Genomic DNA, 9,969 nt, shown 5'->3' with positions numbered 1-9,969 from the left:
ATCCCATTAAATGCAATGAGAGTACACCTGTGAGTAGTTACTTAGATGCTTACATACAGACTCAGGTCCACAGTCATCTCTACAGACTACACACTGTCCTTTCCTTTTGCAGAGATGATAGGGGTGCCTGCCTGGAAGGGAAGCGTAAGCAATGATAGCTCTTCTGCAAAAAGAATAAAAACTATGTGCATACAAATTCAAACAGCATTAATCCCACTGCGTACGTGAGGCTCTTTGCTCCCATACCACAAAAATACCGTACCCTTTAGGAAATAATATGGCCATAAATCAATAACCAAGACAAGGTGGGCGAGGTAATACCTTTTACTGGACCAACTTCTATTGGTGGAAGGTACAAGCTTTCAAGCTACACAGAACTCTTCTTTAGATCTGGCCTGAAGAAGAGTTATGTGCAGCTTGAAACTTCCACCAACAGCTGGAAGTTAGTAAAAGATATTACCTGGCCCACCTTGTCTCGCTAATATCCTGGGAGCAACACAACTGCAACAACACTGCAAACACAATAAATCAATAACATTATTTCCCAAAGGAAATCTGCACTGAGAACATGTACCTTCTGTTTATATAATGGCATACCCTGTATCCACCTGCGTTTGGACACTGTGGGAACAATATGCACACAGCATGCATGCCCTAATGGGACAACAGGGAGATTCATTGCTTGATAAACTAACAACCTAGGCTCCATCGAGCGGAAACCTTGAGTAACGTAAGAACCTCTAGAATATCTCCTGCACCACTCCCCTCTGAGACCCTGATGCATGATTCTTTTTGGGAAAAGGGGGGAATGGCTGGGGTGCCCCATGGCCACATTGGGCTGTGGGCAGCCAGCATATGTTAGAGCTGGGGAAGGGGATCTCACAGAGTTAACAGTTCATTCAGCGAAAACTCCATTGCAATTCTGATCTGTTCCATTTGGCATTGCAGGACGCTTCTCTTGAGGTGGATCCTTACATGAGTCCAGTTCTGGGCACCACATTTCAGGAAAGATGTGGACAAATTGGAGAAAGTCCAGAGCAACAACTCAGCTATAATGAATGAGAGACAGGAAACTGACAGTACCACTTTATTTTGTATTTCATACAAACGCTCTCCCCCAAATGCTTTACAGAGTTAAATAATAGAGTTAACAGACACTTGCGGTATTTACAAGGTTCATTCTTGTCACTAGCCTGGTAAGGCAGGTAGAATAGCAGTCTGGTTTTAGTCACTTGTTACAAGACAAATAATGCGAGCAAAATGGAATCAGTCCAGAAACTAATTTACCACAGGATATTATTGTGTGAGGTGGCTCCGTTTTTAAGCTACTCAGGGGAGCAAATGAGTTGATTACTCATAAGAAAGAGTGGCCATGAGACAAGTGTATGGAAATTTTGATTTGTGGGAACTTATTTTCAAATGAAAACAGAGGTAAGTTTGAATCCCTAAGGTCAGATCTTGCCAGCATTGTTATTTATATAACAGCTAAATGAGACCACTGAGGATGCCTAAGTGAATGGTTTGCTTGATTTATACATTCAAACACAAGGGTAATGAAGCAATTTACGAATGTCTAAGGTGTGCCTCATGTTAGTGTCACAACACATCTGAAAAGTGTGCTGGACACCTGCAGTGTGAAAAACCGCCTTACAAATGGAGCTGAACAGAAGATACAGGTGCTGGAAAGTGATAGATGGCTCAACCTGACAATTACGTCGTTCTCACAACAATACATTTGGAAAAGCTAGGTAGGCCAGTCTCGTAGTACTCTTCCTCCTGCCCAGTCAAGCCTGTACTCAATCCTGTTTGTTCAGAAACGTCCATGTTCTGCTCTATGTCACTATGCTTCTGACTTATTGCCAGGTCCCCATCTGATTATCGTTACACATGCCTACATGGCATTAACTATCATTCTCTGTTGCCACAAATATTTGAATAATGAAAAAATGGCTAAGGGCCTGAAGAGGATGGTTGACTATTTATTTCTCTGTGGGAACCAGAAGGATGTAAAGTGTCTGTTGCGAGCCAAGCAAATCCAATGGGCTTACATGCTTGTGTCCGTATCTGATGATATTACACAATGGGTTTCTAAGAGAGGGCACTTACAACAAGGGAAAATGACTTTTCAATTTTAAATCTTGGTGTTTGATTAAAAAGATACTTCATGCTTCCTTCCCAACTTCCTTCTGAGTTATGTCAAGGTGCTTGACAACAACCCTGCGAAGAAGTCTTACACTCATCGTACACATGGGGAAACCGAGGCAGGGAGCGGGGTTAAGAGACTTGCCTCAGGTCCCACAGGAAGCCTATGGCACGACTGGTAGCACGCCTCATAATTTTTTTTCTCCTAGTTCTGGACTACCATGACTTCTCATTTAGCAGACAATTAGCTAAAGGGCACATGAGAAAATGAACATGGACTTTTAAGGAGAGCAATAAAACTAGAGGAAATGAACCACAAGCAATATTTATAGACGAAGTGCAAAGAGATCAATTGTTAGCGATGATACATCAGCACGTAAAAACCCGAACAAACCCCAAAAACAGATAAGGCAGGCACCCACTTCACAAAACATATTATAACCAATTAACCTGGGCCCAGTAATGTACGAGGTTAAAAAACTAAGTAGAAATGAACATGAATGACAATTGCGAAGTAATAAGCTTCCAGTAGTGGCGGGCAAACACAGTGCAATAATATTTTATACTTGATTAGGAGTTTAGTAGTACAGCTAATCATTTACAGTTGCCCAAAGTATTTATGTTCAGATGGTCCAACTCCTTAAGAAAGGCTAAGCATACATAAAGGGAGAACTAGACTCAGCTATCTATGTGACAGAACCACCTTACGTTACCTGTACCTTAATAATTAAACCCGATCCTCACTGAAGGGAGTTGCAAGCCATGGTGTGGATGGATTTACAGACCTGATGCAGGTTTTGATGGTGAGTACAGGAGATAAAAGGGGGAAAGGTATTTTCCATTACCAGGAGAAACACATGGGGCTAAGGGACAGCGCATCAATGCCATAGCCTTTTGTCTCTTGGGATGAACTCTGGGTTCAAATCCTGAGCAGATCACAAGCGAAAACAAGCTACTGTCTAAACCACATTATAAAACTACTTCACCATTCTGCAGGATGGGTAACTTTTGTTTGGGGGAAGTTCAGGCCTGGCATGGAAGGTGCATTGTTGGTCAGGATTAAACTGCATAACTGTGAAGAAAAAAAACCCAGCCAGCCAGCCCTTATTTATCAAAATGTCAAGCTTTAAGCAGTGCTATTAGGCTCTCACTTCCACTAGCATCACTGTAATCACTGATCCACTGAATGCATGAAACAAAAGCGAGAATGGATATGCTGTCAGCTGGAATGACCCTCACTCTCTCACACAGAGAGATGCCCTCACCCTGCCACCAGAAGAATTCCTGCAAATGAGTTAGACATACATGAACAGTAGCAGCCTTATATTTATGAATTACCAGACTTGTCTGCGCTGCTGCTAGGTGGCATCTGGACTCAGGATTTCCTGACCCTGGCTTCTCATGCAGCCTACCAATGCTGCAGCACATTCAGCACTAGGAAAATTTGAATACCAGCGCTATGCCAGCAACCGGTTTCACCAATACAGGGTTAACCATGTGTCCCACTCTAGCAGGCCAACCTCCCTCCTGTGATCCATCATAGCGTCAAACAGAATAAAGAATATGCCACTCAAACCCTCACAGCCTCTCCGTTTCACAGTGTGATGTAGCAGCCATAGGAAGGACGATTTCTACAGGTGATTTCTACGCCTAACACTAGCCAACAGATCTTTTTTTCTGACCTTCTTCCAAGACCCCATTTCTCAGACCCCTTTTAGGGAAAACAGACAGGAGAAAGAGGGGCAGGCCGGTTGCCCCATCTATACTGTTTTGTGCCTGTCCAGAAGAGGCAGCTGTGTATCAGAGTGTTTTGCATTCCTCACAATTCTCTGCACTGAAGGGGGGGGGGGGAGGGGGAGGGGGAGAAGTAGGGGAAAGGGGCTACTGCTCCTAGGCAGAAATAGCACCCCCCATCTGATAGTAACTCGTTCAGGTATTGAGAAATAATGCTGTCCTGGGCTGTACAATTCAAACCACAACACCACATTCTTTTCTGGGGAGCGATCAAAACCCATGATTTGCCCAGGACGGAACTGAATGTCTGCACTGAATGTTTTACTAGTAACTGTGTGGCATGCCGAGGCGGGGGGGGGGGGGGGTCTTGTGTTTCTCAGAGTTACTGTTGTTGCTCTTTAACTGCTAAGAAAAAGACCAGAACTATAACCAGGATACGGTAACCCTGGCAACCATGCAGTTCAATGTTCGGCTTTCCGACACAGAAAAAAGGTGATTTGTTTTCTGCTCGGTTTTTAAACTACGTCTACAGTTCAAAAGGTCGGATATTCCAGCAAGCGGAATGTCTCCAACCCCCACTGATCCCAAAGGGAGTTGGGGGAACTATAGTCCACCAGTTTTCAGTGGAATGCACTCTACCTCTATCTGAAGTGCAAATTCAATTCATAGGGGTGCCTAGTGTATGGTGGTTATTGGGGCAACTGCATCCTACTGCCTCTTCCGGTGGGAGAGATCAGCAGCAGGACACATGACCTTTCTAAAAGAAAAATGTTTCCAGGCTTCTTATTTTTAATGTGCTGGTAATGCAGGGGTAAGGTTTCCAAAGCAGTGCATGGGGGAAATTGGCCACATGGCTTCCATTAGCATGAGTGGTACTCAAGCAGCCAAATCTCAGCTCACGGCTTACAAACGGCCCAACGTTCAGCCAATACTGGATGTCAGATGCCGTTCCAGCAGGATGCCCAAGGAAAATAAAACCCTCCAAACACCAGAACAAAACATCTCTCCCGACAAAATCAAACATTTCCCCAAAACAAACGGGAAACAAAATCTTGTAAATGGCTTAGGTTTGCGCTGAGCAGCAGTGGGTCTGAATCTGCTCCCACTCACTCTAGACCAGGAAAAATGAACTCAGCAGCTGCATTTACCAGTTCTGGTGCAACTTTCTAAGTTCTTGATGGATTTTGCTATTGGTTCCACAGCTGTGAAATTACAGAGAGCCAGAATGGCAGGTAGTTTTAAGAGCTGCTGTACAATCCTAGGGGCCACTGAAAACAGCAAAAGCTGGATCAGGCCTATGATGAACAAAAACAAAGACACCCTTTGCAGGAGGGCGAACAAGGCAGTCAAACATACGAGCTGAAGACCAATTCAGGAATCAGCCAGGCAGCCCAATACTATGTCACGGTCCTAAGCATTAGATGCCAGAGAATTCCAGGAACTAAAAGCAAACAGAAAAGCAAACCTTATAGCAGAATGTAGGTGCACGGTGCCTTTTTGATTCTTTTTGATTGAAACCTGGATCAGGTCTGCAGATCAGGTCAGTGCCATGTCATGTAACTAGTGAATTTCACGGTGACTACTTTTTAAAAAGATCATTTTTGCACAGGACAGTCATCTCTGCTTAATATCAGATCTTGTATGAAACTCTTTCCACCCCACCACTGTGCTGCATTGCAGGAACATAGCTTCCACCTGGTCTCAATTTTTTAGCACTCAGAGTCACAGAGCAATGTGTTACAGAAAGGTATAGATCTAAAGCAATGCAATAAAAGTTAGTTTCTCTTGTTAAAGTGCCTTATTTCCTTTGAGCTTTTAAAATGTTTTCCTTACATTTTAAAATGAAGAGAAAAAAAAAAGAATACTGGTTTTATATGAAACATAGTAGAAAATTAATCAATACTTACACAGATCTTGGACAAGGCCATGGCAGAACTTATTTAAAAACCCAGCAGACAACCCAAAAGCAGAGCGTCAAAAGGAAGGAAAAAACCTGTTCATATGCTTTCAACACCATCCCCTTGAGATCCCCAGAGTAAACCGCTTTATCTCTGAATAGCCATTTTACTGAGACGCTAGTAATCGGAGTTGATTACAGACATATTTTAAAACTAGTGGCGTGCGTGTGGGTGGGCGAGTTGCCTTATGACCTCTCCAGGAATAGAGTATGCACTTAGACAAGTTCGACTTTCGCGTTTGGATAAACAGCGACAACATCATATCCTTCGGGGGGCTTAACCCTTTCCTTCGCGTGTGTTTCGCAGTACAGCTGCTCCTCGATGAAGAAATATCCCCTCTGCTTCAGGTTTAGGCCACAGTCATTGCACATGAAACATTCTGGGTGGTAGAGCTTGTCCCGAGCTTTGACAATGGTCCCTCTGTCAAGTGTAGGAGAGAAGACGGATTACAGACCAAGCTGATGTCAAAAGTCATAGCAAGTGCACTCTGGAGCAGTTTGTTCCACTGCCCAGCATAGCAAAGAAACACGAAAGTAAATGGCATTTAGTGACATTTTGAAGATATTGTTTGACCCCTGCAAACTCTTCTGCCTCAGTCCCTGATACCCACCTTGTTCCCCCTGCTGGCCGTCTAAAATCCCACTGTGAAAATCCTCTCCCTCAGCCACTGCTCTGATCATCTTGACCTCTCCTTCAAGGGCCCAGTCCTGCTTCCACTGATGTCAGTACCAAAATCCTTGTTAACATCAGTGCCCGAAGCCCTGGACTGGCTCCCTACTGCCTTCTGCATCGAGTTCTCCTCAGCTTCAAGGTGCTGCTCAACTCTCCTCTCCATCATGGTTCCCAGAGCTTCTTTTACCCCACCCACACCTCTCACCTGATCCTCCTCTTTGCTTCCTTCTCCCATGCCCGTCTCCACAACACCTCCCACATGGTCACCGTTGCCTGGGACACCCTTCCCATCCCAGTGTGGCACTTCTGCATCCGCTCCTTCTTTACAGCCTTCCTTGAAAACCCATTTCTTTCTCAAAGCCTATCAGCATTAGGCTGTCCCTCCACCCCCACCCCTCAAGAGCCCAGATGGATGAGGGAATATCTTTTACTGGACCAACTTATGTTAGTAAACTTCTGTAATAAAAGATATTGCCTCTCCCACGTTGCTGACTTTTGTCTGTCTGTTTAGGGAACATGTCTCCTCCACGTTCTGTACAGTGCAGATCACACAGATGCTGATCAACAACCATTCAGTTGATTTCAAGGTTGTTGGGAGCGGGTGGGTGGGGGGTGCGGGGCGGTGCCCTGCACCTCCTAAGAGACACTTGGCACCTTCCAGAATTGGACTTGAAGGGGATGTACATGGTAAGCCCTTTCCTACTCTTGTGGGTTGTTGCCTGACAGCCTGAATTCCTTACCCCACGCCTTGGCACGACGCTGGATCTGGAGCAATGGTTCTAAACCTATTTACCATTGTGGGCTGCAAGCCCACAGGCTGCAGGTTGAGAACCACTGGTCTGGAGTATCCACATTCAGCCAGGATGATGGAAAGGAGACCTGTCTGTGAGAGCAGGGAGCCATCCCCTTAGCCTATAGCATCAGCCCTTTCACATGCTAATGTAATAAAATAACTGCCTACGCAAGCCATTTCTGGGAGATCTCCCACCATTGCACCTCCCCTGTGATAAGAATGATGAAAACATGAACATGGACAGTGCACAGGAACTTTTACCATGTTGTCAGCAAGTCCCGCTCGAACTTACTCGAACTGGTGTGCTGGTAAAAATGCCTGTATTCTGCATACCACATTGCAACAGTGGGAGCTTTCTCAAAAAAACCTCCCCAAAAACAACCCACCGCCGCAAGGCTAGTCAAGTAGACAAAGCCCTGCAGACTCTGGAGTCATCCACCAGGACTGAACCCAGCAACTTCAGCATGAAAAACACTGTCCTCTTCCACTTGAGCCAAATGAGATCTCGGTTCATTGTGGGATAATAAAAGGGTAGTAATAATTTCTGGGACCACTCACATGCATTAGGCCAGTATATTACAATAAGCATGGTAAAATCATGCGCGTCAGTAGAAATCCCGGTTACATCACGGCACTGGTCATATTTCTTTGCATCTTGAAAAGGCAACCCAGACTGTACTGGGGAATGTCACCTCATTCCGATTTTTTTATCTTGTGTACAGGTCTGGCTAGCAAAAAAATAGGAAGACTTGGAGGACTCTGCTGTAAATATTAATAGAGCCACTTCTAATAGATGAATACCACAATAGAGGTCTTGTGACTACGTTAATCGGCCTGCTCCATTGCATGTTGTTATTGACCTCGAATGCTATGGAGAGATCATGTACTTACACGATCCCATTTCCACATCTGGTGCACTCAGGAAGCATCTGCAATCCAGACATGGCACCACCGAGTTTTGATACTGGAGATTTGATGTTTCTTGGGCCAGTCAGCCGGTCGAGTTTTTCACCTGCCAAGAGTTTTGAAAAGACACAGATTAAAAGCTGACCTCTATTTTAGAGGAGAGATGTGACACCTGGGAAAACATGATATACATATTGCAACAGAAAACTCTTCTTGCAATTTGCGTAACAAAGAAAATGGTGGGACCAATCGGACTTTAGCAAATTCAGCATTTAAGTTCATAGAACACTGATAGGCCTCACATAAATCCATGGTACATCATAATGAAGCCAGCAGGGTCAGTAACTAACTGCTCAGAATGGTAGCAATGAAATGGCTGAAATATAACCATTGATTACCACATCACGATTTAATCGTACATCCTCAACAATCTAAACAGATCCCATCGATCTAAACAGACCAGGGCTGAATTTGTTTGAGAGATTTTTTTGGGAGCTAAGAGGCAGAGATGGGGAGAGAGAAGCACACTGATGAAATCATAGAGGAGCAGAACAGAGGGAGTGGGTTCTATCTGAGTAAGATTAGATGTACTGTTTTTTTATATCTATGACCAGTCAAAGAGAAAAAGATTAAAACCTTTTGGAGCACAGGGAAAACCAAAAGAAGAAATAAACCAAACAATAACACAGTTAAGTGTATTTTTCTTCTTAGAAGATGTATTTGTTTTATTACATCTGTCGTGAGTAAGGAAGACTTTTGTGAGCCGAAAACAAAAGTAAATCAGCATGTTAGAAGCTGACTTTTTTCTTGGCATTAAGTTTTGTTTTACATCGGAGATCAGCCAAACTAAAAGGAAGCAATGAAAGCTTTATGCATAGTAACTGGTGCACTCTCTCATACGTGTGTGTGTGTGTGCATATATATATATCTATAGCAAGAGAGTGTATACAAATAGTGAGTGTTTATATATATATATATATATATACACACACACACACTCACTCACATGGATACATGTACATTGCCAAAAACTGTAAAACTTAACAACATACATGACTAACTGTGAGATTTTCCAGAATCCCCTGTCACCCACCAGATCACAGTTGCAATTTTGAATATACTCATCCAAGCCCCCATTCAGCAAAGAACTTTAAGCATATGATTAATTTTAGGCACATGCTTAAATTTCATTGACCTCCATGGGACTTTAGCATGTGCTTACGTGCTGTGCTGAATAGGAGTAAGTATTCACCACACGGCTACTTTGGAGCTTTAATAGCTTTAATTCTGCCCTAAAGTGCTTAATACAGCTTTAAAAAATTCTGTGTATATAAAAGTTCATTCTTAGCATTTTTGATCAATCAGGGTATCATTCCTCCAGGCTGTTTACTGAACGTGTCCCTATTGTTATAAACAGATTCACACAGTATTTCTGACTTGAATTCTCAGCAAAAAGAAAGGGAAGCACCACTGAGTAATGCATTTTCCCAAATGATTTGGGGATGAGAGAAGCACCTCCTCTTCCCTTTTAGAATAAGGACGTAACAGGTAGGACAACTTGCTTTGCTTTCAACCCAGAAAGACAGATCAGTGCATTTCAGCTCTAGCAGTTACTAGCATGACTATACTTTCATCCTTGTAGAAACTGTTTGCCTTTAATGTAGAGAAGGCTATTCAATTATAGAATTAAGAAGTGAGCAAAGGACCCAAAAAACTCTCTCCCTCCCAAAGTCAGGGTTTTTTTGGGGGAGGGCCTTTTAATCA

General features: G+C 43.5%; 1 protein-coding gene across 1 annotated transcript in view; it reads right to left on the bottom strand.

Annotated features, from left to right (window-relative positions):
- Positions 1–1,074: 1,074 nt before the first annotated feature.
- The window catches only part of PDLIM4 (PDZ and LIM domain 4), a 105,345-nt gene continuing 96,450 nt past the window's right edge, over positions 1,075–9,969 (bottom strand). The window contains exons 6-7 of the mRNA XM_073355643.2: positions 8,191–8,311; positions 1,075–6,254 (exon numbers count right to left, since the gene is read on the bottom strand). Coding sequence (XP_073211744.1) covers positions 6,050–6,254; positions 8,191–8,311 — 326 coding nt within the window. The 3' untranslated portion in view covers positions 1,075–6,049. The remainder of the gene's footprint in view (positions 6,255–8,190; positions 8,312–9,969) is intronic.

Source organism: Lepidochelys kempii, chromosome 8, assembly GCF_965140285.1.
Source record: "Lepidochelys kempii isolate rLepKem1 chromosome 8, rLepKem1.hap1, whole genome shotgun sequence".
NCBI classification, from domain to species: domain Eukaryota; kingdom Metazoa; phylum Chordata; order Testudines; family Cheloniidae; genus Lepidochelys; species Lepidochelys kempii.
The sequence above is the reverse complement of the archived record's forward strand: the minus strand, read 5'-3'. Positions and strand labels throughout refer to the sequence as shown.